General features: G+C 57.6%; 12 protein-coding genes and 2 non-coding genes across 14 annotated transcripts; 5 read left to right on the top strand and 9 right to left on the bottom strand.

Annotated features, from left to right (window-relative positions):
- Positions 1-773: 773 nt before the first annotated feature.
- Positions 774-1247, bottom strand: SCHCODRAFT_02504508 (uncharacterized protein; the record flags this gene model as incomplete). The annotated part of the gene is made up of 1 exon (XM_003031448.2): positions 774-1247. One exon carries the CDS (start codon positions 1245-1247, stop codon positions 774-776), a length of 474 nt encoding a protein of 157 aa, XP_003031494.1.
- A 72-nt stretch (positions 1248-1319) lies between these two features.
- Positions 1320-2106, bottom strand: SCHCODRAFT_02734711 (uncharacterized protein; the record flags this gene model as incomplete). Its single annotated transcript, XM_050347145.1, has 3 exons — positions 1320-1886; positions 1944-2049; positions 2101-2106. Coding segments are annotated over 3 exons (589 nt in total), but the record flags the coding sequence as incomplete, so codon positions are not given.
- Positions 2107-2622: 516 nt separating this feature from the next.
- On the bottom strand, positions 2623-2862 carry SCHCODRAFT_02628040 (uncharacterized protein; the record flags this gene model as incomplete). Its single annotated transcript, XM_003031420.3, has 1 exon — positions 2623-2862. A coding segment is annotated over exon 1 (157 nt), but the record flags the coding sequence as incomplete, so codon positions are not given.
- A 112-nt stretch (positions 2863-2974) lies between these two features.
- On the bottom strand, positions 2975-6213 carry SCHCODRAFT_02734706 (uncharacterized protein; the record flags this gene model as incomplete). Its single annotated transcript, XM_050347144.1, has 6 exons — positions 2975-3445; positions 3500-3599; positions 3652-4744; positions 4795-4962; positions 5098-5326; positions 5375-6213. Coding segments are annotated over 6 exons (2900 nt in total), but the record flags the coding sequence as incomplete, so codon positions are not given.
- A 578-nt stretch (positions 6214-6791) lies between these two features.
- On the top strand, positions 6792-9085 carry SCHCODRAFT_02506445 (P-loop containing nucleoside triphosphate hydrolase protein; the record flags this gene model as incomplete). Its single annotated transcript, XM_003031045.2, has 7 exons — positions 6792-6893; positions 6950-7030; positions 7077-7712; positions 7768-8221; positions 8271-8710; positions 8759-8798; positions 8940-9085. The coding sequence occupies 7 exons, from the start codon at positions 6792-6794 to the stop codon at positions 9083-9085; spliced, it is 1899 nt and encodes a 632-aa protein (XP_003031091.2).
- On the top strand, positions 8979-10234 carry SCHCODRAFT_01153787 (uncharacterized protein; the record flags this gene model as incomplete). Its single annotated transcript, XM_050341115.1, has 3 exons — positions 8979-9773; positions 9948-9966; positions 10032-10234. Exons 1-3 carry the CDS (start codon positions 9159-9161, stop codon positions 10232-10234), a joined length of 837 nt encoding a protein of 278 aa, XP_050199495.1. The 5' UTR covers positions 8979-9158.
- Positions 10235-10276: 42 nt separating this feature from the next.
- Positions 10277-10366, bottom strand: SCHCODRAFT_t124. The gene has a single exon. It is a non-coding gene; the product is annotated as a tRNA-Pro (tRNA).
- Positions 10367-10627: 261 nt separating this feature from the next.
- On the bottom strand, positions 10628-10700 carry SCHCODRAFT_t123. The gene has a single exon. It is a non-coding gene; the product is annotated as a tRNA-Cys (tRNA).
- A 63-nt stretch (positions 10701-10763) lies between these two features.
- On the bottom strand, positions 10764-11878 carry SCHCODRAFT_02628032 (uncharacterized protein). The gene is made up of 6 exons (XM_003031450.2): positions 11797-11878; positions 11592-11687; positions 11453-11528; positions 11200-11401; positions 11070-11144; positions 10764-11020 (listed from the first exon to the last, which is right to left on the bottom strand). The coding sequence occupies exons 1-6, from the start codon at positions 11862-11864 to the stop codon at positions 10995-10997; spliced, it is 543 nt and encodes a 180-aa protein (XP_003031496.2). The 5' UTR covers positions 11865-11878; the 3' UTR covers positions 10764-10994.
- Positions 11879-13906: 2028 nt separating this feature from the next.
- On the bottom strand, positions 13907-15793 carry SCHCODRAFT_02543856 (uncharacterized protein). The gene is made up of 8 exons (XM_003031451.3): positions 15321-15793; positions 15201-15266; positions 15121-15146; positions 14823-15066; positions 14730-14774; positions 14599-14675; positions 14167-14544; positions 13907-14113 (listed from the first exon to the last, which is right to left on the bottom strand). Exons 1-8 carry the CDS (start codon positions 15699-15701, stop codon positions 14062-14064), a joined length of 1269 nt encoding a protein of 422 aa, XP_003031497.1. The 5' UTR covers positions 15702-15793; the 3' UTR covers positions 13907-14061.
- Positions 15794-15836: 43 nt separating this feature from the next.
- SCHCODRAFT_02628021 (uncharacterized protein) lies at positions 15837-19032 on the top strand. Its single transcript, XM_050345443.1, has 2 exons — positions 15837-18885; positions 18947-19032. Exon 1 carries the CDS (start codon positions 15908-15910, stop codon positions 17906-17908), a length of 2001 nt encoding a protein of 666 aa, XP_050199494.1. The 5' UTR covers positions 15837-15907; the 3' UTR covers positions 17909-18885; positions 18947-19032.
- SCHCODRAFT_02628019 (uncharacterized protein) lies at positions 16595-22327 on the top strand. Its single transcript, XM_050345442.1, has one exon. It carries the CDS (start codon positions 18241-18243, stop codon positions 21982-21984), a length of 3744 nt encoding a protein of 1247 aa, XP_050199493.1. The 5' UTR covers positions 16595-18240; the 3' UTR covers positions 21985-22327.
- Positions 22328-23523: 1196 nt separating this feature from the next.
- Positions 23524-25178, top strand: SCHCODRAFT_02505320 (uncharacterized protein; the record flags this gene model as incomplete). The annotated part of the gene is made up of 8 exons (XM_050343161.1): positions 23524-23913; positions 23962-24024; positions 24073-24098; positions 24153-24393; positions 24445-24486; positions 24538-24884; positions 24941-25072; positions 25124-25178. The coding sequence occupies 8 exons, from the start codon at positions 23524-23526 to the stop codon at positions 25176-25178; spliced, it is 1296 nt and encodes a 431-aa protein (XP_050199492.1).
- SCHCODRAFT_02580275 (uncharacterized protein) lies at positions 25146-27646 on the bottom strand. The gene is made up of 3 exons (XM_003031452.2): positions 26699-27646; positions 25487-26386; positions 25146-25464 (listed from the first exon to the last, which is right to left on the bottom strand). Exons 1-3 carry the CDS (start codon positions 27249-27251, stop codon positions 25256-25258), a joined length of 1662 nt encoding a protein of 553 aa, XP_003031498.1. The 5' UTR covers positions 27252-27646; the 3' UTR covers positions 25146-25255.
- Between the last annotated feature and the right edge of the window lie 70 nt (positions 27647-27716).

Genomic DNA, 27716 nt, shown 5'->3' with positions numbered 1-27716 from the left:
AACTCTCGAGTACGGCAACGCGACATTGTCCCGCTCGGACCCCAGATCTTACAGTGCCTCTAATCATTCTCTGCGGCCACCCACTCGAGCGTTCGACGCCTTCATTCGCGATAATATGCGGCACCAACGTCGAACCCGGTCGATTCGCACTGCGGTTGCGTTAGAGGTTCTCCCTCGTGCACCACTTCCTCCTTGCTTCCTCCGGCTCCGTCGATACAGACTCTCGTACTGGCCTATTCCGGCCTAGACTCGCGTGGCCAGTCCAGCTCGCAGCTCACGGATCACATGGCGGTTCGCGAGGAATTGCCAATGTGATCCGCGAGCTTGCGAGCGGACTGGGCTACTCCGGGAGGGTTTTGGCGGGCCCGCCAAAAGATGCGTTTGACTTAGTGAGATTCAACGCTGGCCCGCCACGCTCCGTCGACGTGAATCTTCCTCATCCGTTGTGACTTCAGACTGTGGCCGGAAAATCGTGGTATTTCACTCCAGTAGATGTAGGGAATCCAGTAAATGAAAATATTGAGGCAGAAAAAGCAGAAAATGGCAACATACACGACTTTTTGAATCAATGGACCCAAAGATCTGAGCAGGGTCTTACTAGGAGTTGTTTGTGGGGATGAGGGAGACTGGATGATTGTCCTGTATTAACGTTAAGAGGTAGTCAGCCAGAATGGAGGAGTGTACGAGAGCATCAGCGAGCGAGCAGGCCTTCACCTCCACCTCTTCCTCGTCTACTCCTCCCGCCTCTTCGCCACCCGCGGCTCGTCCGCGCGCTACTGCTTGAGCCGTCGGTGCTCCTCCTGCCGCCTTAGCCGGCCGAGCCGCTTGCGACCCGAGATCTCGCGCGCTGTGCTCTCCTGCTTCCCGTGCCCGATGTTTGCGCTGCTGCCGCTCGGATGTTGCATGCTCGATCTCGAGCTCGAGGAAGGCCTTGCGCGCAGTGTCTTGCTCTTGCTCGCGGCGCCGCTCGACTTCGCGTTCTGCCTAGGGGCGACGCTGGCGCTCGTCTTCGTGTTGAAGGGCTTCCTCGGCCTCGCAGTCATGCTGGGGCTGCTGCTCATTGCAGCGGCATGCGCGCGCTTGGCGGGGTCGCGAATGATGACGACGGAGGCCCATTCGTGAGAAAAGGGAACAGCGTGATGCTGCACGGGCGGCAGAAAGGGCGTCCGATGCGCGAGCGCGGACTTGCGCGACAGAGCGACGAAGGCACTGGAGATGTCCGTGGATTCCCGCGGCAACTCGATCATGGTCGGCGTGCACACGTCGCCGCTGTGCGCGTCACTCGCGGACAGCGCGTCACTCGTCGTGAAGGACAGCTGCTCACATCTCCGTCCTCTGACCTCAGCAGCAGCAACGGTGTGGGCGAAAGGTTCGTGATGTGTGCGTAATAGCGATCTGCGAAGGGTGCTTTAGTAGTTGCTCGCGTGCACAGGGTAGTGGGCGAGTACTCGTGTGTCACGGAGACGACGGGATCCGCGCCGTCTGAGGTGCCGCTTACCGACGAAGGAGGAGAACGTGCTCCTCACGCGCGAGCGCAAAGGGAGCGGCAGCAATTGCAACCGAGGCAAGGAATCCTGCGCGAAGAAGGATCGGCGCGGCAATTCGAACTTGTCTGCTTCATGATTGGCGAGGGCGGCAGTCCTTGATGGTGCTCTGATTAACGTCCGCGCTGAAGCCGCTGTCGGAGGATCAGACCAGCACCTGCCCGATCGATGACAAACGTGTTGCGGGTGTCGGAGAGGGCTTGGGAGATAGCGGTGACGGTCGCCACGGTGGGCGTTGTCCACCTGGCCCAGGGAGACCATTGAGACGAGCGGGACATGAGAGCGGCCTCGTGTGTACTTTGAGCGGTGCGTCGAGGCGACGCGAGTGGACGTGTGTGTGCACTGAGAGGGGGAAAGTCAGCGGGGGGGATTATGTTAGAGGGGAAGGGTGAGGCGTACCTCGAACACCTGCAGATGCGTGCAGGATGAAGAGCTGGATGTAGACAGATATGTGCTAGAAAGGATTGGCTGTCCGTACAGGGCGCTGTCGTATACGCACGGCAACCTGCCAGACCCTCAATGATTGAAATTTTGAGGGTTGGGTAGCGCAACACACCTTGAGTAGTATCCCTTGCTCCCAAAGCTCAATGAATGTGACCTAGATTTGAGGCTTCGATGGTGATGTCCGACGAGCCGTGGGGGCGGAGGGGTTGCGCGCTTCGGCGCGAGGAAGAGATCGTGTGATGGGGAGGGTGTCTCCCGGGGGCGCCTGCTCGATCATGGGTAGCATTGAATGTAGTCAGGCTGAGCCAGCTCCCGACGTAGTGAAGGGGCTCAAGAACGGCAGGGCGCCTGATATCAGGGAAGACAGATGATGTCGACTTGCTTGATAGCGGCGACAGGCAGATAACCCCGTCTCCATCGCCTTCACAGGCGTTTGCGTAGCCTGGGCGTCATTTGGGGAGACGAGATGGCTAGAGTGCTTGGGATGGGAGTATTGACCAGTCCGGCTCGAAGAGTCGTGATGGTGGTCGAGGAAGAGAAGCGTCGGCATTTTCCGTGCTGCCCATTCGGCCTCTTCAGCCTCACGTCGCGCGCTCGACAATGAACATGGCTGAGATACGGAAGATACTATATGTCGCCATCTACATCACTCTCACTGGCTGAATCCCGAGCTCCATAAGACCCCTCAGTGTCATAGTCTTCGGGGTCCGAGTCGTCCGCCTGTCCTACTTCCGCTTCCAGATCGTCACCCTCCTCGAGCAAGTCCCCCAACTCCTCTAAGGTGAACTCAGCCTCCATCTCCTCCTCCCCCTCGACGCCATCTTGCTCTTCTGCCTCGCTGTCCTCCTTTCCCTCCGCATCCTCCGCCTCCGCTTCCGGCTCTGGATCATCTAAGGCCTCCCTAAGCGGAATCAAGACCGTTGGTGTGGTCCCATCGAGCTGCATGCTTCCCAAAATTCCGGCACGGCCTGCAAAGAAAGGATCTGTCACCTTCCTAGTTGAGAAGCGTGAAGAGACGACTGACCAGGAGTGCCAGCATTGGGCTGACCGAAGGCTGCCTGAGGCGGCGAAAGCGCCGATTGCTGGCGCGGCACCAGGGGCGGGACACGTCGACGCTTTTGAAGAGCCAAGAAAGCTTCGTTGTACTTCTTCAGAGGGGATGTGGCGCCGTGCGTGAGCTGGGTATGCCCGATTGCCACAGCATCTGGTACAGCACCCATCGCATCGTCCTCGTCTAGCATTCGTCCGAGCTGCACCTCATGAACTTGATGGTGGGCAAGACTTCTCATCAGCTCGTTGATGTCCTCCGTCAAGTCGGGGATCGCGTGCTTTTTCCCTTGACGAGCGCCCAGTGTCCGATTGACATCGTTGTTGAGTTGGCGCAAAATCGTTACGCACGGGCTAACGGCGCCAGTCCATTCCCAAGACGCGTTACTGCCGTGCGCTTGATAGAAAGCCTGCGTGATGGTTTAGCTAGATCTGGCGAGGGTCGAAGACAAGAACTACGATACCTTGATCAGCAAGTTATTATGTTCCTGTAATAGATCCACTGGGTGATTCGCGTTCGGCTTGCCACTGGGGTTGACGAGCCAATTATCGAGTACTGCATTACTATGTGTACCTGTAAGACTCGGAAAACGGAGGGAGGAGATTTCATGCGTACCGAATCGCCGGTGGCCAGACGTGTGTTAGGTTGTGGATGAGGTACAACACCTCTGTGGCGTACCGTGAGCGCCCTTGAGCGCGGAAACTGAAGGCCCACTTCTTAAGAACGAGGATGATGCGCCCCGAGTCTCCAGCCTTGATTGCATCGTTGAATTCTCGCAGGAGAAGCGCATCTCGAATGAAGAGGATCGCGTTCTCATAGACCATGTCGCCGTGGTCTTTCCCATACTTCAATCGTGCGCGACGGAGCTTGTCAACAGCACGTGTGTCTGTGAACTGCCGAATGACCTGGCGAGCGAGCTCCTTCAAGTCCTGCCAGGTAAGGCCATCACAGAGCGCGTCGAGCGAGGCCTTCCCCGATACGCGCAGGAGGCAGTCGAGGATGCGAGCACCAAGCGAGTCGAATGCCAGGCCTTTGAGAACGTGATAGGGAGGAAGGGAGGTCGCCACAATTGGCTTGCGTCGCAGCAGTGTGTTGTGAGCTTGAAGCGAGGCGGGGTTCGAGACGTCGTGGTTGACCGATCCCAGGTGCGCATATATAAGTGCATTTACCGCCGCCATCTGGTAATGGAAGAACCCAGGAACAAAGACCGGCCAGCGTAGGGCATTAGGTCCCCCTTCATGACCGGCACGGGCAGCGGCGACTTCTCGAAGACGAGCCATGGATAATTGATCGCCTGCCACCAAGCACGCGACATCTGCGCGTTCATTGTACTTGAGCTCGGTCATTGCTGCATTGATGAAGTCTGCGTTCCCCTTCTTCGAAGACTCGTCGATGGGATAGGTCGGCAAGGGATGGACCTCGGAAGTATGGATGGGAATGATGTGAGATGAGAGCGGCTGTGTGTCTAGAACGCGCTGACGGAATTTCTCCATACCAGGACCACCGTAGCGTACAGCAAGGCGCAAGACGGTATGCACCAGGAAGTTGTCAAGCTGCCGCACCTCCTCTTCGGTGAGTCGTATGTCATCGATGGAGAGCGGCAAGGCCTTGTCGAACGCGCGATCCAGGTCTTCCGTCCTCATGTCTGATGGCTTCTCACCACCATGTAGTGGCACGACGGTCGCGCACGTCCCGCTTTCTACAGAATCTGAACTTGCCTTGAGTGGGGTGCTGTTTTAATCAATGAGGAAAACATACCTGTACGTCCGATGATCTGCTCAGCAACCTTCCAGCTCATGTTAATGTTGTCGTAGGCTACCAAGAAGGCATGGGCAGCTACAAGCTCCCTCGTGAGCTCGCGCATCGACAACGAAAGCTTCTCCAAGGTTCCCAACCTGGCGTGGCATGTCTTGCGCTTCACAGCCACTACCGCAGGCGCCGAGTTCGTCGGATCTGCCTCCTGGTCGCCACGCGCATGAACTTGACCGGGCTCGGCAGGTTCTTCATCGTCGGAGTCCATAGTAGGTGAGCCATCGGTGGTGGCAGATGCTGTCCCGGTACCAGGTTGATCGGTCTCTCCCTCTGGTGATGCTATATCATCCCATGCGAGAGACTTGCCACCGCGACCTGCCAGAGTGACATAGCTGACGCTAACACCCAGATGATTGAGAACCGTGATGAGCTGACGAGTTGCGCCCGAGGCGAAGAGATAGAGGCCGAAGACGTGCCGGAAGTACGAGTTCGCACGGCTGTGCTCGCCCAGCAAGAGAGTTGCGTATGCTGCAGTGACCTGAGGGTGTGTCAGTCAGTGGTGCAGTACCTTCTGCATGCAACTTACGAATCGCTTGTGCGCAAGCTTCGCAGGTGTGCAATCCTTTACTTGACGAGCCGTTGTTGTGATGCTCGTAAGGATCCTAAGGATGAGTGGGCAGCGCTCTTGAATCCGTTTTGGTAAGTCTGCAAACTTGTAGCCAAGTACAAAGTCCTGATCAACCTTTGAGGGTGGCCGCAGAGAGCCGCTCTTCGTGATTGCCCTCGCTTCGTCTCCAAGCAAACGTTGGATGACATTCAGCATGCCGTCTACCGCCGTCGAGCGCGCCGTAGGTGAGTTCTTTTTGGTAAGCGCCATCCATTCAAGCGCTTGATGGACCGTCGACCGATGCTTGAACAGGTTGTGCCACCGCCATCCACGCGTCGTGTTCCCTTTGGGGTCGAGCACGTACAGCAGCAGTTCACCAAACGAGGCGCCACTCTCTTCAACAATGTCGAGCGCAGCTTCGAACGCAGCTTCCTTCGCACGCGCCTCTGCCTCGTGTGCACGCCGTGTACTCTCCTCTCTGACTTCCTTCTTCCGCGCGAACGTATGGTGTCTTTTTTTGTGTCCTCTACGCTGACGATCTTGAGGTCCGCGCGGAATAGAGGAGCCGGCAAGTACGCCTGGGTCGCTTCCATCCGCATAAAGGAGTGTTTGACCGACGAGATGAGCAGGGGTGTGAGGGGGGGAGTGCGCTTCTCCTTCGTTGTTCTGTAGGACCAGAGGCGTGAGGCGATGCGATTCAGGCCTAGGTCCAGCAGGTGTGGCTTCGGTCCAAGTGAGTGACAATCTCGTATAGAATGTGCGCGATGACTTACGAGATGAAGGGGTACTTGACGAAGTGTCACTCCCGTATAGCATAGCAGCAAATATATCGTCCTCCTCGGTGTCATTCTGTACGAAGACATCATTCAAGCCCGGAGGAGAAGACCTCAGTGGTGAGGAGTCGATTTCCCGGGCATTGGGTGCCTCGCTCGATGGCAACTCGGTCAATGGCGAGCCCAAAACTGAACTGAGCGCCATCTCTTTGATTTGAGGACCACAATCAACTGTGAGCGAGGTCACTGAGGCGTTTCATAGGCTGCAGGGTATCCGCCAGGCAGTCAGGTAGGTGAGTGCAGTGGACGAAACGGCGGCGGAAGCATTTCTAAGTAACTCCAAATTTCCAGATCGGCATAGCCCCTCACGTTCGCCCACCATGAAGACAGCACCACGTCGACGTACATTGCTGAAAAGCCTTCGAACGCAGCCCGGCCGCCACGCCGCTTCCAAAAACCCCAGCCATACGAATATTTGCGAGGAGATGAGCCCAGAGGCTGTAGCTCAGCTGCGCGACCTCCTGCGCGGCCTGCTCGACGGCAAGGAACCTCGAGATTTCCAGCTCGACTTGGTCCAGGCGCAGTTAGAAGGCCGTGACACGGTCTGCCAAGCTGCTACAGGCATGGGCAAGACCGCCGTCGCTGCAGGCCCCTATACTCTACCGCAAAATGCGAATAAAACGACCTTAATGATCTCTCCCCTCATTGGACTGCAAAACGAGATGGTGAGCATTGTGTTTGCATCGGCGACGTCGCTCGTACTGACCCCAAGGGTCTTTAGGTGAACACCTTCCGGGACGAGTACAAAATGGACGCCATAGCGGTCAACAGCGCGCACGAGACGTCCTGGCAGACTCTGCAGGTGTGTGGTCGGCCTCAAAGCTCGTTTTCTGGCTAATACAATGCAGGAAATCATCAACGGCAAATATCGTATCGTGTTGCTGTCTCCCGAGATGCTGCTCTCGCGCCCATTTATTGACCGTGTCCTGCGCCATCGCAAGTTCGCTGCAAATATCCTTTCGATCGTCGTAGACGAAGCTCATTGCATCTCTCACTGGGGGGCCGATTTCCGCAAGAAATACGGCCAGATAGGAACTGCGCGAGCGTTCCTCCCACGGAGTACCCCCGTCATTGCCCTGTCCGCTTCATTGACACGGCGAGTCAAGCGCGATGTCATTGAAGTACTGCAGATGCAGGGCCGCACTCACCCCAAGTTCTTCCTCAACGCCGGAAACGACAGGGGCAACGTCTCCATTGTCGTGCGCCCTATACACAACCCCATGAATACCTACAGCGACCTCGATTTCGTCATCCCACCCTCGACGACCCGCCCCGAAAACATCCCGAAGACGTGGATCTATGTCGACGACATCAACGCAGGCGGGGAGATTATTGACCATCTGTGTACCCTCCTCCCGGAGCACCTTCGCGGCGTCATCCGACCTTATAATGCTATACTCTCTCCCGACTACCGAGACGAGGCGATGCAGCTGTTTAAGCAGGGCAACGTACGAGTGCTTGTCTGCACCGATGCTGCAGGCATGGTGAGTATCCAAGATCGCTTCATATTCGAGTCTGATACTCACCAACAATGCGTAGGGATGCAATATACCCGATATCGAAGTCGTGGTCCAGTGGAAGCTGCCCGGAAAGCTCTCTAACTTCGTACAACGTGCGGGGCGAGCAGCTCGAGATCCTGATATACGCGGACTGGCTGTACTTCTCGTAGAGCCTTCCGCATATAATGTAGATCTTCTCGCCGGCTTAGACGCGGAAGTGGCAACGACGGAGAAGACAGAGAAGGGCGGGAAGGGCGGGAAGCGTCGACGTCGAAAGAAGCCGCGCAGGAAGGTTGTCAAGGGCAAGGAGTACGCGAATCTGCGTGGACGCCAGCGGGGTGCGCGCTCGGGGAAGAAGGATGACTTCCCACCCGGCGATGTCGAGCAATGCATCCCGAGGCACGACGACGACGCCGAGGGACTGTACCATGTTGTGCAGAGCAGGACTTGTCGCCGAGAGGTTATCGTAGGGATGTTTGACAGCGTCAAGACAGGTAAGCTCTCAATATTTGCTGCGCGGAAACGTCGCTCATCGGATGGCAGTCTCTCCCGGCGTCGAGTGCTGCGATATATGCGCGCCATCTCTCCTCGATCGTACTCGGCCTGGCAAGAATTCGCGCGCGGCTGCGGCGCCTAGACTTACGATGGCGAAGACGCGGGATGCAAGCCTGTACGCAGTGATGGACGATTGGCGAGAGGAAGTCTTCGATCGCGACTTCAGCTGGTCCGGAATGACGCCCGAGATGGTTCTCCCTACCACTCTGATAGACAAGATCGCGCGCATCCAGCAGCCCCTCAAGAGGACAGTCATCGAGAGGCTCCTCAAGCTCGACTGGCTTTATTACGATCAGTACGGCCAAGAGATGCTCGATCGCTTCCCTCGATCTACCTTCCCTCTTGCGTTCGACACTCCACCCAGCCCTCCCGCGACGATCTCCGCCGATGTCCCTCGCCCCTCCTCATCTTTCAATCCACTCAACTCTGTGGCTCACAAGGTCCCTTTGGCTCCAGTGCCTACATCGCGTGGCAAGCGATCAGCTACCGATGCGGGCTTGGTAGACGAGCAGCGCCGTCCTTCCTCGCAACGCGGCAAGAGAGTTCGGTCAGATATACAGCACTTGCACGCCTTAACTGGTCGGGCGTCGCCCTCGCTAAGCGCGCTGGTGCGTACACGCGCATCATTCCTCGACAGCCAACTAATGATTGGCTTAGGCGGGACAGCACATCGACGCTCGAGAGCGCGGAGCTACAGCGACTTCGACCTCTACCAGCCTTCATCCACAGCCTCCGACACCGCAGTGGCCCCTGACAGCTACGAATCCCCCTCTGCAGTCATACGCTCGGCCTCGGCATCCTGAAGTGAATGCCTCCCCCCGTATTGCCCCTTCCCCGTCTTCTCTCCAGCAACGTCGCCATCACGAGCCACCTCCGATGAACTCACAACAATACAGCCCGTCGTACGCGCACGGAGCGCCTGAACAACCCTCCTATCCCTGCCCTTCGCGTCATGACCACTCTCTGCACCCTCCGTCCGGATCGCCCGCGTCACCCATAGCTTCACGCCAGCGACACCCTCCAGTGCGACCTATCGGGACACAATCCATTGAACCGAGCCATTCCCTTACACCTGCGCAAGGCAGGCCGTACTCCGCGGCGTCATATACCACCTTCAGCGAACGTTCTACACACGGTCATGCTCGCGAGCGCTGGCAGCCCGCGGACCCATCGGTTCTGCTTCACACTCCTCGAGCCCAGGACTATCGCAATTCTATCGCAACATCAACAGCTTCTACAATCATCCCTCCCAGGCGCCCCGCGCAGGTCTCGTCGAGCCTCACCCTACCACCAGCGCAGTCGCCATATGGGATCTACCAAGAGTTCACGCCACCGCTGAACATCGCACTGGACCCAGGTCAGATGAGGCTGGCAGCTCCTTGCGCCAATCTCGACCGCAATGTCATCTGCTGGGTAGGTCGCGTCCTCGCACCTGGGATCGTGCATATCAGTGCGGATGGGAGGTCAACAATTGCTCGACTTGCTCGGGTCGTGTGTGGTTGCGCGATTGCGCGTGAAGCTTACCTGCTCAATCGCCGGTAGGACGTTGGCATGCGCGGCGACGCGTCAAATTCTCGTTTGTACTTCTCTCACTTGCGCACACATATACTAAAGCCAGGAATTCTGTTCGAGAGTAGATGTATCTCATAGTGTATTGTGGAATAGAAGGCAGGACGTGCATTCAGTATGTACGAGGAAGCATCTTGTCGGCAAGACGCAGCTAACCAGCGTCTGATTTCACTAAGTCAGACGCATCTTTTGGCGGGCCCGCCAAAATGATCCCGGATGAGCCCAGCCGGCCTGCGGCCATACCGAGGCACGAGGTGTACCATATGGTCGCAGCCGAGCTGGTTCACGAGCCTAGGGAATGGTGGACCCACACCCGCCAGATCTCGCCTCCGTGCGGGGAACCGGCCGCGTCAAGTGCTCTCCGAGCGAATGAAGATCGCTGAATTGGTCGAGGAGGAGCAGGGAATACGCGAGGGCAGCAAAAAGGGCCCAACCGGGAATTGAACCCGGGACCCCGTGCAATGATTGTTCTGTGAACTCCCAAAGCACGTATCATACTACTAGACCATTGGGCCGATGGGAAGGCTGCCACACTGAGCGATCCTGTGCCGCACCTTGCGCTCGCGGCTTACAAGCTGAGGTGAATTCAAGTTTGAGGAAAACCGCGGCGACTGACACTTGAAGTTCACGCAAAGACGTTGTGCTGAGGTCATATCCCTCGCTCCTTGCCTTCTGTACGACAAAAGGGTATACGAGCTGCCTTTCCTACCGCTAAGAATTACCGAGTGAGGGGTACGAATAACGAAGGCTCGGAAGGGATGGCGAGCAAAAATGAAAGACCCGACCGTGATTTGAACACGGGACCTTAGGATCTGCAATCCCACGCTATAACCACTTAGCTACCGAGTCTTGCGCGAGTGTACGAAATAGTGGCCATCTCGGCGCCGCGAGCCGACAGACGAGCATAAGTATCGCCTTTCGACAACTCATTGAACAGTGCAGGAGGCATCAGATGTATAGGAGATAATGGAGCGATACACTTGGATGTAGCCAGATGGACGAGAAAACAAGAATAAGTACACGATACATTGAGGCGATAGAGATCGGCAAGAAGGAAGGACAAGGTGCAGAAGTCGAACAAGCGGAAGCCAAGAATGTGTCGAGGGAAGATCGAGCACAGAAGCGGAAGAAGGAATCAGTTGTTTACTTCGGTGGGGGCGATGGAGGTCCTGGCCGGAAATCAGCAATGCGCCTATGAAAGCGGCATACGTTACGCACCGAACAACCCAGCACGACCAGGAGGGGACACGGGGAAGGGAGACTGGGCAGGTTCGGGGTTATACAAAGGGTTGGCTGGATAGAGCATGAGCTGATCGAACTTCAAAGAAGATAGCATGAAGATACGCACGACGCCACTGTGACCATGCAGGGATGCCCGGCTTCGGGGCTTCCAACGGCGGGGCGGGAGCGGGACTCGACGGGGCTGCGGTGATCTGCTTGACCTTCTCCTTGCGCTTGTGCACCGTGCGCCATGCTGGTCGAGCAGGACCTGGCGGCGGCGCATCTTCGACAGCGGGCGGAGCGGGAGGTGGGGGCAACGGCTCGGCTGACTGCATTGACCGTGAGTCTTAAGGATAGCAGCGAACGTAGACACCACGCACCGACGGCCGCCAATCCGGCGAGAAGTCGTTCGAGCCGCCGAACTTCGACTTGACGCTCATGAGCTCCGCGATCTCGCTGCATTGAAATAGATTCCGTCGATCTCACTTCCGCGGAAGCAGGCGAGGGGAGGGGACGCACTACTGCAGCGCGCGGCGCTCATCGCGCAGCTTGCCAACCTCGGCGAGGAGGATGCGGACCTCGTTCGCGAGCGCCTTGCTAAAGTCGTTGATGTATCTGGCGGATGGCGTTACGGTAAAGCATGGGAGATGAGATTGTTGGAATTGGAGGAAGAAGTGGATGGCGAGTCAGTGTGCGACGATGGACGATAAGTGAGCAGACGCACTTGGGGGGCGCGCCCTGGTAAGGGCCGCTGGGAGGGCTGGAGGGCCCAGGGTAGTTTCTGGATGTCATGGCGGAAGACAAGGTGATGCGAGGCGAGGCGCGGACGCCACGCGATGAGCGTTGACGGATTCGGACTGTGTTACGTAAGGGAATATCCCTCTTGTCCTCGACCGTCACTCTGCTCGAATTCCGGTTCTTGGTTCAGTCCCGTTCGTGCCTGATATACGAGAGGGGTATACGACTAGCATAATTCTGCTCTATATGACTCGTCGACGACTTTCTAGCGCGCCTCAGTCCGACGACAAGATATCCCATTGGTCCTGCCACCTCGTTCGTACTTCTCCGCCGTGATTCTTTCCTGCAAGCCCTTTCTGGTCATCGGGGCCCCCTAGCCTCCTCAAGATGAGGACGGACCTTATACTACGCCTGCGTTACTTCCTCGACCGAAGTGCAGGACGATGGAGCCTATGGCGAAGTCGGCGAACGCTCTGTGGATGATTCAGCGACGTCGATATCACCACACACCTCACTGGGGGCACATTCCTGAATTCTCCACGATTGTCTGGGCTGAATCGTGCGCGCAAGGACGCCCTGAGGGCGAATCGGCTGACGGCGCTTCCAAAGCTGGGGAAAATACGCGGGGGAAATATGCATGCCACGCACCCAATGCGAGAGGACCATTCGCGGCCGGACGAGTCGACTGCCTCTTCTTCATCTCTGCCTAGATTTCGATGGCGACCTCAATAGAACTTTGCCATTGTATTGCCTGCTTGACCCTCGACGACCGCGTATCTTCACCGTCGGACGTGCGGGCTCATGCGTCGGGCCAACATATTGACAAGCCTCGACGTACTTATAGATGCTCTCCATCTCGCGCATGCCCCCTCACGGCTCGTGAGCTCGATCCAGTTGACCTTCCCGAACATATCTCGTCGTGCTCATGCGCGGAGCTCGAAAATCGTCTCGCTTTGCACGAAAAGGAGCATTCCTCTGACGCCACTTTCATACAACGAACGGAGGAAAGCCTCATCCGGCGTGTAATCTGCTCGGCTTTCAGCTGTGAAGGCGCGTAGCAGGTCTGCGTAGGTGCGGGATGTGGTTCTGAGCGAGCAGCATGCGTCGTTAGCATCTATCGCTGCGGCGACGGCGAAGAAGCTGCCGGAGTTACGACACGAGCGACTCCGGAGAGCTACGGTCGACGATGCGGAAGGTGCATGGGTGAGCCAGACGTAGCCCCTGGGAAGGACCATGCGCGCGCGCTTTCGACACGGATCGAGGGCGAATTGCCTTTTTGGGAACAATGGGAACAACAACGCTCGATCGTGAACGGCCGTAGCGCAGACCGTAGCGTGTCGTCTGCGTCCTAAACTGGCTACGATTCTAATGTAGGCTATGTTATTCTAACCAGGCTTTGGGGGAATACAAGCAAGTCCGCGAATACTTTCTGCTACAGTAATCGTCGTACAGCTCATGCTGCAATGAGGAAGATTCCAAAAATTCCGCATCTACTTCTCGAAGAGGATCGGCCCTCCGGCGAAGCAAACACGACCCAGCGGTGTATGAAACCCGGCTGTATCCACCAGAAGCATTGACTCGGGGGCCAAAGAACCAAATGGGACCGCCCGCATCCACGTAGGCGAGTGCCAGGGGGCATCGCTGCGACACGAAGTCAAACACAGTACCGGTCCCTATAGCCCCACCGTGGACGGCTCAGCGCTTGCGCGCGAGCTTGATTTCCACCGCCTCTCCCCCGACGCAGCGACAAGTCGCCACGCCGCAAGCTGGTCTCTCAAGCGTCATCCCATAGGAGCGTGGCACAGGTAGTCTGCACAGAGCTTGCGCTCTGTACACCCCTGTGCCCAGATGGGCATGTCGGCGCTTGACGAGCCCCCCTCGCGAAGGAAGGAAAAGGGATTTTGAGAACACTGATGGAGCGGCGGGCTATATAAGCACGGGGAACTCGTGGTAGGACGGACCGAGATGCGGCCCGGCTCCTTTTGTTCCCTTTTCCGGCTCATCTCCGGTCATGCAGGTTCTCTCGCTTGATCACCTTCGTTCGATTGATCTCGATGCCCAATTGTTGGACCTTAGCACCGAATCGACCTCGACGTCTTCGTGGCGGTTCCACATCAGATATGCATGACTATCATATTTCTGAACATACGAGAGTAAATTGTGCTACTCTGCGGGTATTGCGACGAATCTACGTGATCGCTACTAGTACGCGCTCCTGTCGCGAAGGGTGACGTGCACCTGCGAGACTCACTTATTCCATGCAGTCTAGCCTCAGTGCCTGAGTCAGTCTCTTGCGCGCTGCGCTGAAGAATATGTGATGAGCCCGGTATGTACAGAAGCGTCGGGTGGTACTCACGGGTCATGCCTTTTCTTCGACTTCTTCTGGATAGGCCGTGAGCGCGAAGAGGTTGAGCGACGAGCCGCAATCGGCTGTGACCGGGCGAGCGAAGGGGAATGATCGATGGTGGCAGGCTTCGCCGCCGACGGCCCCTCGGCGCGCTCAGGGTCGCCAGTACGTTCCTCGCCAATGCCATCGCCACCCCCGACGGATGTCTGAACAACATTGCCAGATGTCTTCTGGTTTGGCGGTCCTTTGCCGTCCCTCAGATGCGTAAATGTCGACGGATAGGCGTAGGCCTGGTCTCGCGCGTGCGCAAAGAGGACGCGTTGGATCAAAGGATCCATGAGCACATCGTCCATAGAGCGCTTGTGATCCCTAGCATAATCCTTCAGGCTGTGAATTCTTGTCAGCGCGGGTTTTCTATCGGTCGTGCGAGCCTAAACCTACACGTCAAGGTTCTTGTTGTATATGTCACGGCCCTCCACCGTAGCTCTATGCCTCCACGCACAGAAAGCGTAATGAATCTACGGTGATATGTCGGGTTGCTAAATGCGACGTTGATGCGAAGAACTGCTCACCGGTTCCAGTGCCTCGTGCCGTCTTAGTGCGAGCTCTTGTGGACACTGTTGAAAGTTAAAAGAGGCTGCGCATGCCGGGTGAGAAGTACAGACCTGCCAAGGAGGGAGCTCGGGTTCTGGACAAAGAACCGCAAGCGCAATGGCCATGTTGCGCTGCTCATACTCTGCTCGCAAGTACCTACAGCCATTCGATTCGCACTGCGGATCGCCGGGATAAACAGCCGAGTAATTGATGTTCCCGAGGCTGTTCATGTACGGGACTTGAGCATACGCAACAATGAACGATTGCTGATAGTTGTGTGTATCGTCAAAATGTTCGAAGTGGGTGTACTCATTCCTGCAAGGCACCGTTATGAGCGACGGCAGCGATGGACAGGTAAAGATTACTCACGAGCTGATGCGTGACATGCAATTGGACTGATGGCGAAGGTCAGTCACGAGCCAATGATAATGAGACGCGCCCGAACTGACCTCTCCACAGAGTCGCACCCGAAGGTTACTCGAATAGGGTGGACCTCCAGCGTACTTGCCGCATACCTATGCAGCGATGATGAGCGCTCTAAACTGCAAAAGGCAGAGTCGATAACGTACTGTGCAGAGCCCTCCGGCTACCATGAGCTTATACGACTCGCTGTCGCTCTGGTTGACGGAATCATGTAGGAGGCTGCGCGGTAGGTATAGCATCATCTTTAGCATGTTGGGCCAGTCTCCAAGGCGTTCAACGACTTCGGAGCATGAAGGTAAACCAGCGCGCTTGATTGCCTGATCCAAAAGACGCTTAGAGTCGATGAATGTGCGCAGCTTGCGAGAAGTGACGCGTAGTCCCTGCAAATCGCCTGCAGAGCACTCGAGAAGGATTTGTTCCAGGAGCTCGTCGGGAAAACGGTCGAGGAAGAGACGCTGGATCTCGACAGACGTCAAGCCAACTGACGTGGAACGAGAACGCTTCGCGGGAGGATTGAAGGAAGACATGTGCGGTGAACTTAGGCGGACTAACACTCACTTCTTAAGGGGGAGCGATGCTACGCCCAAAGAAGGATGCTAATTGTTCTCCTGCGCGCATCTTTGATGGAAATGCACGGAACAGAAGAGACCACAAGCCCTTCTTGATCTTCAACTGCCATCACCTTCGGATTCCCACGGTTCCCGGAGGCGAGACAGCGTCGAGTAGGCACAAAATGGAGACCCCGCGTCAACGGACAAGCCCCAGAGGCAGCTCGAAAGAGCTCCCAATGGAGGAGGACGCCAGGAGTACCCCGTCGACACCATCCCGGAAGTCGTCGAAGTTCAGAACGTCCATTAGGAACGTGTATTCCCGCACGGCAGACATGCTGAACGCGTCACCCAAGAAGCTGACCCGCAAGCGCTCGTCCAACGAGCCACAGGGACAGAGAGAGGACACGAGCGTCCTTCAGCCAACCACTCCCGTACGAAGGCCTGCTACTTCGGTACAGAGGCCTACCACACCAGTGCAGAGATCAAACACGGACCGCCCAGAGCTATTCCCAGGCCTCGGGTCGAGCTACTGGAGCGCGGCCAGGGAGCGGGCACCAGCACCCTCGGTAGAGACCATGCAAACCCAAATCCCCAATGACTCACTATACGACGACGACGAGTACGAGTACAGCGCAGATGCGGTTGCGGAGAGCTATCAATCGCTCGCCCAGGCGCTGACGTCGGACGAAGTCCTTCAGGCCCTCAACATGGTGGCAGGCGCGCAGGCGAGCGCCAGCGAGCAGGGAAGGCCGCTCCCCGAGGTCCCAGACAGCCTCTATACCGCCGTCGCACAAGTCGCGAACGTCTGCTCGCCGTGGCTGTCGGTCTACAGGACGCTGGGCGCTCAAACCCAGGTGATCAACAACGGCTTCGAGACGGTCATCAGGTTAGCGCGGGAGACCAAGCAGGAGGCACACGCGCAAGCGCGAAAGAACGAGGCTCGGCTCGAGCGACTCGAGCGAGCCCTAGACGATATCAAGAACAAACCACTGCCCCCCACACCCTCACAACCCACCGCCAACGCGTCGACGTCACCCTCGACCCAGTCGAAGGCGCACAAAGCGGCTGCGGCACCCAAAGCCCCCTCCAACAACACGATGGAGGCGAACCACCCCAGCCGCCTCGCCCTCGAGATCCGTCCGGGTGGCCTACCCAAAGAAAAACGAATGGACGAGCTGACGCTGCGCGATAGCATCAACGGCATCCTGCGCGACGTCGTCGACCCGGAGAAGGTCCAGGTTGCCGGCACGAAGTGGAACCCGCAAGGAAACTGCATCGTCGTGACACGCCAGGACCAGCGCGCGAGCGACCTCATCCAGCACGTCCCGAAGTTCGCCGCGCTCGTAGGCCAGGGGATGGAAGTCATCCCCCGCCTCACAGCGAAGTGGCTTCGACTGATGATACATGACGTTCGCACGGGACTCTTTGATGCCAACCCAAGTCTACACACCTCCGGGGAGCTCAAGGCGGAGCTCGAGTTCTCGAACCCCATCTTCAAGACGCTGGGGTCGCTTGCCGAGGACCCGCGATGGCTACGTCGACAACAGGACATCGGCACCCTGCGGTCCACGATTGTCTTTGCAGTCACAAGCAAGGAGGAGTACGAGACCCTTTTAGAGATGAAGGCGCTGTGGGTGTACGGGCGGGCATGCCGCGTGGAGCGCTTCGCAGATAAGCCGCCAGTGGTTCAGTGTACGAACTGTTGGGGCTTCGGTCATACCACCCGGACGTGCAAGACGAGCACCAAGTGCCGCCTGTGTAGCGCGGACCACCCCACCACGTCTCACGCGGCGGCATGCCCGACCTGTCAAGGGGACGAAATGGCCGGCGAGTGCACGCACAACGTGAAGTGCCGTGCGTGTGGCCAAGACCATCCATCGGACGACAGGCGCTGTCCGAAACGTCTGGAGCTGTATGGCAACGCACGAGCGCACGAACGCGAACGACGCGCGCCACACAAGGCTGCGACACGCTCTGACGGCTTCACGGAGGTCACGAAGCGGAAGAAGGGGAAAGCGAAGAAGGCAGCGAACGACCAGACGAGCGGGAAAGGGGAAGGCGCGTCATCGGCGGGCAACACCACGAAGGACCCTCCCCCCCACCGCAATCGGTTCGATGCCCTACAGGCTGAGACCACCACCCCCAACAATGACGCTACCCCCATCCCCGGCCGCGCTCTATGAATAGGGACGACCACCGGAGAGCAGAAGAGACGAAACCCATCCGCGTCCTTCAATTGAACTGCTTTAAGAAGGGGGACCTAATCCACACTCTTTTGAATAAACATACCCACGACCTCGAGCTAATTCTTGTACAGGAACCGCAGTGGGGGCGCATTGGGGCCCGTGACGGCGAAGAGATACGCGGACCAGTGAGCTGCGGGACCTGGACGAACATCCTACCGCTGGCAACCATTGGCCCGAGGGACCCTCCGCCGCATGTGTTAGCATACTACCACCCCAGAGCTGACATTCAGGTAACCCTGCGCTCCGACATCGCCTCACACCGTGACATCATGGTCTTGGATGTCACGCAAGGGGACGACATTACCACTCTGGTGCACTTGTACAATGACCGACGACTACCGGCCACGCAACAGGCATCCCACCTACTGCAGAGTATCACCTTACCAACGGACCACCCGGTCATCGTGCTAGGCGACTTCAACCTCGACCACCCCCTCTGGTCAACCGAGCCCTCACGGACGTCCCCGGGGGCGGACGAGCTGGTGGACTGGATGACGGACAAGGGGTTCGCGCTTCTGAACAAGAAGGGCGCCCCGACCCACTTCCCGCGTCGCACTAGTGCTGCGCCGTCCGTGCTCGACCTCACGTTCGTGAACGGCCCGGCGCAACAGCTAGATGCAGCAAAGGAGTGGGCTCTGGCCCCGCGATACCAGTACAGCTCCGACCACATCGGCATAACCTTCACCCTGGACTACGGAGCGACGCCCATCGACAACCTCACAGGAGAGCAATTTAACGTGAAGGAGGTCAAGCCGGACGACTTCCGCGACGCGCTTCGGGAGGAGGTCGGTCGACACAGGGTAGCCATTGACAAGATAATGGACCTCGACAACGAGGTGCCGACGGACGAACTGGAAGACGCCGCAACCGCGCTCACCAGCGCTATTCAGGCGACCCTGCGGAAGGTCGCGAAGGTGCGAAACCCATCCCCATCGGCGAAGCCATGGTGGGGGCTAGCTCTGGACGCGGCAGCAGATCGCCTACACGACCAACAAGCGCGGCAGAGAGCTCATCGCGCTGCGCACAGGCGGGGGGACCGAGCCCTCGCGCGACTAGTGAAGAAGTCCGAAAACTTCCTTCACAAACTTGCGCGCGCATCTAAGGGACAGTGGGCTAATGAACAGGTCGAACAAGCTCAGACGGAGGATATATGGGGCTTCCGCAAGTGGTCCCAAGGAGTTCGCCAGTACCCATCCCCCGCCATTGTTCGGTCAGGCGGACGCGAGCCGGCGGTCTCGCATCAGGACAAGTGCAACGCCCTCCGTGAGGAGCTATACCAGCCACCGCCACCCCTAGACGAAGCCTTCAACCCCGACCTCGAGACCCGACTCGAGGACGAGATCCCATATGTCGAGGTTACCGAGACGGAGATCCATGAAGCATTGTTCTCCCAGAGCGGGAATTCTGCCCCAGGGAGCTCGCAAGTCTCGTACAAAATCCTGCGTTGGTCATGGGATGTCATCGACCAGTACTTAATCACCCTTTACAGACGATGTTTGAGAGGTGGCTACCACCCCAAGCAGTGGCGGAAAGCGGTGGCGGTCGCGCTCAGAAAACCCCGCAAGGACGACTACTCGAAACCCCGGTCGTACCGCCTCATCACCCTTCTCGAGTGCATGGGGAAGGTGCTCGAGCGGATAGTGGCAAGACGATTATCCTTCCTCGCCGGGAAACACGGCCTGGTCCCCGCAACCCAGTTCGGGGGAGTGTCGAACGCATCGGCGACGGACGCCGTACTGGCGTTTGTCAATGATGTCCACTCGGCATGGAACCACGGATGGGTCACGTCCGCCTTGACCTTCGACATCAAGGGGTACTTCGACTTCGTCAACCACGACCGGCTTCTGAGCGAGCTCAAGGCCCGACGCGTGCCCCTCGAGATCGTCCGATTCATCGCCAGCTTTCTTGAAGACCGCGAGGCCGCTGTCTGCCTCGATGGCAAACGGAGCGCTATGGAACCGGTGCTCAATGGCATCCCCCAAGGCTCCCCACTCTCACCAATACTAGCCGCCTATTACGCCGCCGACCTGCTCGAGACCCTGCATAGGTTTGACCATGGAGAGGCCGAGGCTGCGCCCCTCGGGGCGTTCATGTACGTGGACGACGGGAAGCTATACGTCTCGTCCCCGTCATTGCTCGTCAACACGCGCATCCTCGTGCGAGCATACGACATAACTCGGGACTGGCTACGCCGAGCGGGGCTGGACGTGGACCGGGACAAGAGAGAGCTCATGCACTATACCCGACGAAAGTCGGACGAGCAGTCTCCGTCAGTCCGCCTCTCGAATGGGGACGGCACCTACAACACTGTGGCCCCGAGCTCAACGGTGCGATGGCTCGGTATCTTCTTTGACCGCAAACTGCTCTTCAACAGACACGTCCAAACGTTGGCGGCCCGCGCCGAGAACACTGTTCAAGGGCTAAACATGCTCGCCAACACTGTGCGTGGACTGCACCAGATGCACATGAGACAACTATACAAGGCATGTGTCATGCCCATCATGTTTTACGGAGCTGCAGTATGGTGGACAGGGAAACAATGCCACGTCAAGGCTCTCGAGAAGGTCCAACGACGGGCGCTGCGGCTCATTTGCGCGGCGTTCAGGACCACGCCTATTCAGGCTCTTGAGATAGAAGCATCAATCCCGCCTATTCGGATCGCGCTCGACTACGAGACGAGACGGGCTGGAATCCGACTGAACAAGCTCGACCAGCGCCACCCTCTCATCCAACGCCTACCCGCAGGGTGGCGCGACCCAAACGGCTACGTTGCTCCCCCTCCCTTGCCGAAACACCCAGACTCACGCAATAAGAAGGTTCTGGCGAAGACGACGAAACTACACGACCTGGCGAAGTGGACGAGCGTACGCGAGGAGCGCGTCCAACCATACATAACCCCTCCGTGGCGACGTACACCACCTGAATTCGGAGGGCGCCTCGCCATTGCAGCCAAAGCGCCGGAGGACGACCGAGACAAGAAGACGGCGGCGAAGGCTCACAAAGCCGAAGCCCGAAAGCTTCTAAGATCACCGGAGGCGCTGCTCGTATACACGGACGGGTCGATGAGACCACTGCATAGAGTTCGTCGTGTCGGTGCGGGCGCGGTGGGCTTTCGCGGTGGAGCCAACGGCGGGACGCGCGTGTTCACGCGGAAGATAGGCCTCGGCTCCCATGCAGAGGTGTACGACGCAGAGATAGTTGGCTTACGGTGGGGCTTACAGGACGCGATACGAGTCGCCGACGCCCATGCCGACATCAAGCACATCCATCTGTTCGCTGACAACACCTCTGCGATCAGTGCCATCTTCGACCCCCTGCCCAAGAGCGGCCAGATGCACTGCGTCGAGTTCCACCGCCAGGCCTGCAACTTTCTAGACGGCGACCCTCGGAGGACACTCACGATCGCATGGGTCCCCGGCCACCAGGACGTCCAGGGAAACGACGAAGCCGACGAGCTAGCTAAAGCGGCTGTCGAGCTCGGGAGTACACTCCCAGGGTCTCGGGCGAATGCGCTACGCCGTGCGAAAGGGCGGGCTGCACGCGAGTGGAAGAGCGAATGGGAGAAGAAGCGCCACGGCGGCCACTTTGCGGCGGCCAACCGAATCCCGCCGTCCCTCAATCCTACGAAACGCTTCCGAGACACGCCACGCGAGGTGTTTGGTCGGGTCGTTCAGACTCGAACCGGGCACGGATACACGGGCGAGTTCTACAATGACTTCCTTCATGATGTCGACAGTAACTGCCCATGTGGGGAGCTCTTACAGACACGCAAACATATCCTGGCGGAGTGCCCGATATACGGGACGCATCGCCACCTGCTCCGGGAGGCATCCCCCGGTTTTTCCCTTCCCGTCTTACTAGGGACCAAGAAAGGGATCGAGGCCCTCACGGAATTCGTGGCGAAGACCGGCGCATTCACCAGAAGCGGTGCACCACGCGCACCTCCATCACTCCCGACATGGGAGCAAGAACCAGACGTGCAAGAGGACGACGAGGACGGAGAGGATGGATGAGTGAGACCCGGCAGCCCAACCCCGTGCTTAGGTACCAGTTTCCCCATTCCCGCCCCGTTGCCCTTCTTTCTTGCTTGTTATCTGTCGACCTCACACACGACACTCGCGCTCAGCGCCCTTACATTATATTTCACCATCACACTCAACCACTGTATCGAGTTGGACAACGGTACGAGCAGCAGTCTCGGGATTCGTAGTTATATTACCACGGGTATGCGAAGGGCCCTGCCGGGCCTCCGGATGGAGGAGGTACTTACTGGCGGAGCACCGCGTCTTAGCTCGTAGTTGGCTTGTTGCGGTATAGAAATGCAGAGTTCAAAAAAAAAAAAAAAAAAAAAAAGAAGAGACCACAATTGCCCAGTAAGGCCTGAACAAGACCGGCGGATTCAAATTTGATTCCGCCGACACGGCAAAGTCCGATCAACCGCGTGCTCTGAAGACGGATCAGGTGGAAATTACCATCCGTGGAACAATGGTAACAATAAGGACCTCAGTTCGATCACGGCCGCTATCCATGCCGTACCCCTTATTGTTACCCTGGTTTATTCCTCGCTGAATCTAGCGCTGAGAAGCGTGGATGGTCGCATGGTAACTATCTTTTTTCTCAGCGACAGAGACAACAATAACGTCGTTCGACTCCGAGTCGAAGTTCGAGGCGAAACGGACATCGAAAGCACCCCGCCGTTCGCGAATACGCTTGCTCTGCGTTTACATTACCATTTGCGACTCTTTCTTCTTTGTGAGCAAGTAACGTGTCACTGTCAACATATATTCTACTCGAGTGTGTTACAACAACCTATGTCCATACTACGTATGCTGTATACAGTAATCAACCAATGTCGGGGGCCAAGGTAGAAGCCCTGGAAGAAGGTTCCAAAAATTCCGCATTCGCCCCCCAGAGGGAGTCGGCCCTCCGACGAAGCAAACACGACCCAGCGGTGTATGAAACCCGGCTGTGTCCGCCAGAAGCATTGGCTCGAGGCCAAAGAACCCAAGACGGAGCGCCCGTGTCCACGTAGGCGAGTGCCAGGGGGCATCGCTGCGACACGAAGTCAGATGCAGTACCGGTCCCTATAGCCCCACCGTGGCAGCTCTGCGCTTTCGCGCGTGCTCGATTTCCACCGCCTCTCCCCCGACGCAACGACGTCTCACTGCGCCGCGAGTTGGTCACCCAGCCGTCATCCCATAGGAGCGTGACCCCGGTAGCCTGCACGGAGCTTGCGCTCTGTACACCCCGGAGCCCACATGGGCATGTTGGCGACTGGCGAGCCCTCCTCGCGAAGGGAGGGAAAGGGAGTTTTTGGAGCCTGACGGAAGTACGCAGTCCTTTTAAGGATCGCCCACTGAGCACGTGCAGCAGCGGGCCGATTCTCGGACCGGTTTCCTTTTGTTCTCTTTTCCGGTCTTGAATGGAAGCACGGAGTTCGGACCCCTGTTGACTCTTTGATGCGCCCGCTGCTCTGTCCTCTCCCAAAATCTTGCCTTAAACCACCACACGGATACGTCCTTGCTTGACTTCCACCCTCCTGGCCTTCGATAATGTCGTCTCGCCCAAAGTTCAAACGTCCACGGCACACATTCGTGGCGGACCCACTCAGAGCGCCGCCTGCGTATCGTGATATCCTCTCCGTCGAACTTTGGCATGAGGTCTTCTCCCACTGCCTTCCGCTCACGCTTTTCGCCGTCCGCAACACTTGCCAATTGTTTCGCGACATCGTCCAGCGTCACGATGGTGTTCTTCTCGCTCGCGCGCCTCTTCTGCTTCCCTATCGACCTCCCGATCCTCGCAGACTTATGCGATTTACTCACGATCCTGATAAATATCGGGCCTTGGGCGAACGCTTTGGCATAACCAATCCATGGCCAAGTCGAGGAACGTTTGGCAGCGCAACATACACGGAGCTGTTGTTCTTGCCAGGAAAATGCTTTGTAAGCAGAGTCGATGGGATGCTCGGAAAGTCTCTCATTTGTCTACAGATATGTAAAGGGCGAGCGGAAGGCCCTCCAACATGGATCACCCACATGATCTACATATGCTCGGTCTGTCCTTTACTCAACTGTTCATGTCATTGTTTGACTGGCGAACAGCGACGCTGCCGCGTGGAAATGTTCCGGTGCGCTATACGTGCTCTTTTTGGAAGACACACTAACCTTGATTTGATTTCCAGTACCAAGGTCGTGTATCTGATACCCAAGAAAGGCAATCTCCCCAGCCCGACCTTCCCGATGGATCGATATATCGTACCCTCTCTTACAAATCTGGTCATGACAAAGGCATGGTCGAAGGCTCCGAAGAAGCTCGCCGTATTGCGTAGTGATTTGAAGAAGGCGAGAAGGGAATACCGGCGACGGGTCATTGCTCCATCAACGGCAGAAGAGCGCAAACGTGGCCAAGTAGCTCTCTTTGCAGTAAGGCATACGCATTATGCAGACGGTGCGAGGTTCTTACTTCAATTTAAGGAATACCATTCCCGCCGTCATAGAGCCCGAGCTCTTATGCTGGTACATCTCCCTTTTCCCTAGGTGCCGCATCTACTTTACCACGCAATACAGATGGACGACTACATCGACTTATGGCGTGGGAAGATGGACCACGCGTACAAGCAGACGTTGAAAAGAAACAAGGCCTTGTACATCTCCTCATCTCCTATCACTGTCTGCTGGCTGATGGAAGACAGACTCCGCAAATTTGCGTCCAATCGTAGCATACCCTTCGCAGAAGCCTTCGGTAATAGCGAGATACAACGCATCCTGCTTGCATGCTCGCGCGAGTTCGGCCGCATCACGCCATCCATCCTCAGTGATGCGGGTCTGGTTGGACGGGATTCCAAGGACACAAAATGTGCCCATTGCGGCGAATGGGTGTCGAGATGTCGTTTGGACTACCACATAGCCAATAGGTGAGCAACAAGAAATAGGTTCGTAAAAGCGCAACAACGTCGCTGACACCCCTCAGTCATCCCACCGAACTCCGGCAAGAGCGAATCAATCCTACGACGGGGAAGGCAGAGTACCGGTGCGGGTTTTGTGAGAAACGCTCGTTGAGATGGTTTTCCGCGCAGTCATTGCGGGAGCACCAACAGGATAGGTAGGTTACGCAACGTGGCCCCCGTTCTTGCGGTCTTGCTGACTCATTCAGACATAATGTACGCGAAGCGGAGGAAGAATGGCGCCCATCTGGGGCGGTACTATGATTTGTTCGTTTATTGCGTCAATACAGGCATATTGCTTATCAAAGCGCGTCCAATGGCGACATACAGTCTACACCGCATCATCTTCTCGATCGCTGCAACAGCCTGCTCGTTACCCTTCTCCGCGCCTCTTCCCATCGGTCCAATATCTCTACGAAGTCGTGCCGCAGCTGGTCTTCTTCGTCCGTCGCCTTCTTCAACGCCGCCCTTGCCGCAAGCATATCCTCCTTTGGTCGATATCCCCTTTCGCAGTCTACCACATCATCCCGAGCACGCCTGGCCTCGTAAACTATGGGAAGTTCGGTCAGCACCAGCACGATACGGTATGACGAGCAGCGACTTGCCCTTCAACCTCCACACTTGACCCTTCACATCGAATTCGTCGTCGAGCTCTGTCGGGATCCTGCGCTTGGTGTTCGGGAGGTGGTATTCTTCATCCGCCAGATCCTCCAGCACCCTTTCCAACCTGTCTCTCTCTGCCTCATTCTCCCTCACGGTGCGTGCACCCGAACTCGAAGGCATCGAAGAGCGAGACACGCCGTCGACCACGCGGGGCTCGTGGTGTGGCGACGTGCCAGATGCAACGTCGCTGTAACGAGGGGGTGGGCTCCTCGCACGAGCTCCTGCCGATGTGATGGGCACCGTTCGTCGGGCGCGGGACCCACGAAGACGATCAACGGAAGCCTCTGTATCTGCCAGAGGTACCTGGGGCGCCGTCGAGCCTCGTGCACGACGAGAGGAATCTCGCGTCTGGTCGCCGAGGGGACGCGAGGGATTGTGACGGTCCTTCGGGGGTGGCGGAGGAGCGGCATCCCTCTCGGTCGACGCACGGAAAAGAGTGTCGGCCGGCTGTCGGTGTGGCCTGGTCTGCGTCTGACTTCGCGCGCGAGAACGCGAGGCATTGTCGTCCTGCGACGGGTCGGGATTCCGGATCGTGTATCTGCCCTGCTGCCCCTTTGCGCCTCGTTCCCTCTCGACAGCCGGTGAGAGTACCTTGGCTGGACTTCTGTCTGGCTGGCGAGAAGGGACGGATGTCGGCTGGTCGGCGCGATTCCGGTGACTGCCTTGAGCGTGCGTGGACGTCTCGTGCTGCCCCGTCGCGGGGATCGATGGCGTAGACTGCGCTCTCGATCGGTGCGCTGGGTCGCCGCCGTGCCGTGCGTGGGGCTTCGCCTGCGCCCTCGCTTCCATCGTGCGGCGTAGTGGCGGGTCTATGGGTGCAGACAAGAATTCAGTCAAGAGGTCCTCTCCATGGGCGTGACTGGGCGATCGTCCTGTCGCCTCAGCAGGCATATTTGTGCCAGCGAAATTCGTGCCATGGGGGGTCGGGCGCTGGATCGCATTTGATGTATAAAGCAAGTACGGGGGGCAATTATCAAGAGGCCAGGCCTGCTCTGATACCTTGGGCAAGGAGGACTCGTACTCGCAATCAAATTGGTATCGCCTGATGGCGTCTCCCAACGGATCCTCTTCCTCTGCTCGATATTCAGCGTGCAACATGACTCCATTGTATGTTCACGCACCTTTGGAGTCGCGGTCTTTCTTCCTCAGGGCGTTACGAAGGGCGGCCAATTCAGGTAAGCCGATTCCATCAACCTTCATCTCGGCACTTGTACCCAACTCAGTCTGCTTCGGTAGCTTGTCCAGCCATCGGCGCTCCAGCGATGCGAGGTAATCTTGCACGACCGGATCATCATTGCCCATCACGTCCGCCATTGCTAGCATCCGCTTCGCCATCGGGGCCTGTATCTCCCCCGCGCGCTGTCTACTTTCGATCTCCGCCGCTTGCCTTCTCGTGTCGATCTCCATGACGCGCCACTTCACGCGATCCTCGACCATCTTCGCCCATTCGGCATCCTCCTGGTCCTTCAGACGCTGCTTCTGCTCTTCAAAGTCCCGCAGTATCTGCGATCTCCTCGAGGCTCGCTCCGAGGGATGACAGTGAAGCTCATCGTGTGCTCTCTTCGATTCGGCCCTCAGTTGCTCGTACTTCGCTACGTATTTCTCGTGTAATTTGGGCCGCGCCCTGTCCTTCCAGCGCATCGCTGGCCGCGATGGCGTCGTCGATCGGTTCATGCTGATCCAGTCGAGCGAGCAGTGCTGCAGTAGAGCGAGACAGCGATGGTGGTACGAAGCCGAGCGAAGGAGTCAGAAGGAAGCATGGGAACGACGAGGTGTGAATTCCTTTTACTCGAGGGTGCACGAGGGGCGCCCACATTCGGATGACTCGGACCTTGTTTGGATACGTCTTCGTCTGTGTGTCAAGGCCGTATGTACGAGGGCCTTCGGCCTATCCAATCAAGCCTTCAGCGGGGAAGAGGAAGTTGCGGCGTACTGAGGGCTGTTTCGGGAAAGATCCACGTTGAGTCGATAGGTTCTGAGTGTCGTAGGTCGCGGTGTAGCCCCTCTGCAAAGTTCCTTCATACTTTTCTGGCTCGATACCATCCAGAGTAGACTTGCAGAGGCATACATGAGAGAACAACGGAAGAAACGCGTCTATTGTACCTTTTTGGGCGCTAATTGCATCGTGTGGCGCGCTCG

The sequence above is a fragment of the Schizophyllum commune genome (assembly GCF_000143185.2).
Source record: "Schizophyllum commune H4-8 unplaced genomic scaffold SCHCOscaffold_7, whole genome shotgun sequence".
NCBI classification, from domain to species: domain Eukaryota; kingdom Fungi; phylum Basidiomycota; class Agaricomycetes; order Agaricales; family Schizophyllaceae; genus Schizophyllum; species Schizophyllum commune.
This window is presented reverse-complemented; position numbering and strand designations above follow the sequence as displayed.

Bases quoted from the DNA above. Each gene is read 5' to 3' on its own strand.
- SCHCODRAFT_02628019 (XM_050345442.1), top strand. From the start codon at position 18,241: ATGGTCTTGGATGTCACGCAAGGGGACGACATTACCACTCTGGTGCAC.
- SCHCODRAFT_02628021 (XM_050345443.1), top strand. From the start codon at position 15,908: ATGGAGACCCCGCGTCAACGGACAAGCCCCAGAGGCAGCTCGAAAGAG.
- SCHCODRAFT_02628032 (XM_003031450.2), bottom strand. From the start codon at position 11,864: ATGACATCCAGAAACTACCCTGGGCCCTCCAGCCCTCCCAGCGGCCCT. The intron at 11,529-11,591 runs GTGCGTCCCCTC...ATTTCAATGCAG, and splicing joins GAGCGCCGCGCGCTGCAGTA to CGAGATCGCGGAGCTCATGA. The intron at 11,021-11,069 runs GTGCGTAACGTA...ATTTCCGGCCAG, and splicing joins TGGTCGTGCTGGGTTGTTCG to GACCTCCATCGCCCCCACCG.
- SCHCODRAFT_02543856 (XM_003031451.3), bottom strand. From the start codon at position 15,701: ATGTCTTCCTTCAATCCTCCCGCGAAGCGTTCTCGTTCCACGTCAGTT. The intron at 15,267-15,320 runs GTACGTTATCGA...ATCGCTGCATAG, and splicing joins TAGCCGGAGGGCTCTGCACA to GTATGCGGCAAGTACGCTGG. The intron at 14,114-14,166 runs GTGAGTACCACC...CATATTCTTCAG, and splicing joins TCGAAGAAAAGGCATGACCC to CGCAGCGCGCAAGAGACTGA.
- SCHCODRAFT_02580275 (XM_003031452.2), bottom strand. From the start codon at position 27,251: ATGAACCGATCGACGACGCCATCGCGGCCAGCGATGCGCTGGAAGGAC. The intron at 26,387-26,698 runs GTGCGTGAACAT...CTGCACCCATAG, and splicing joins GAAAGACCGCGACTCCAAAG to ACCCGCCACTACGCCGCACG.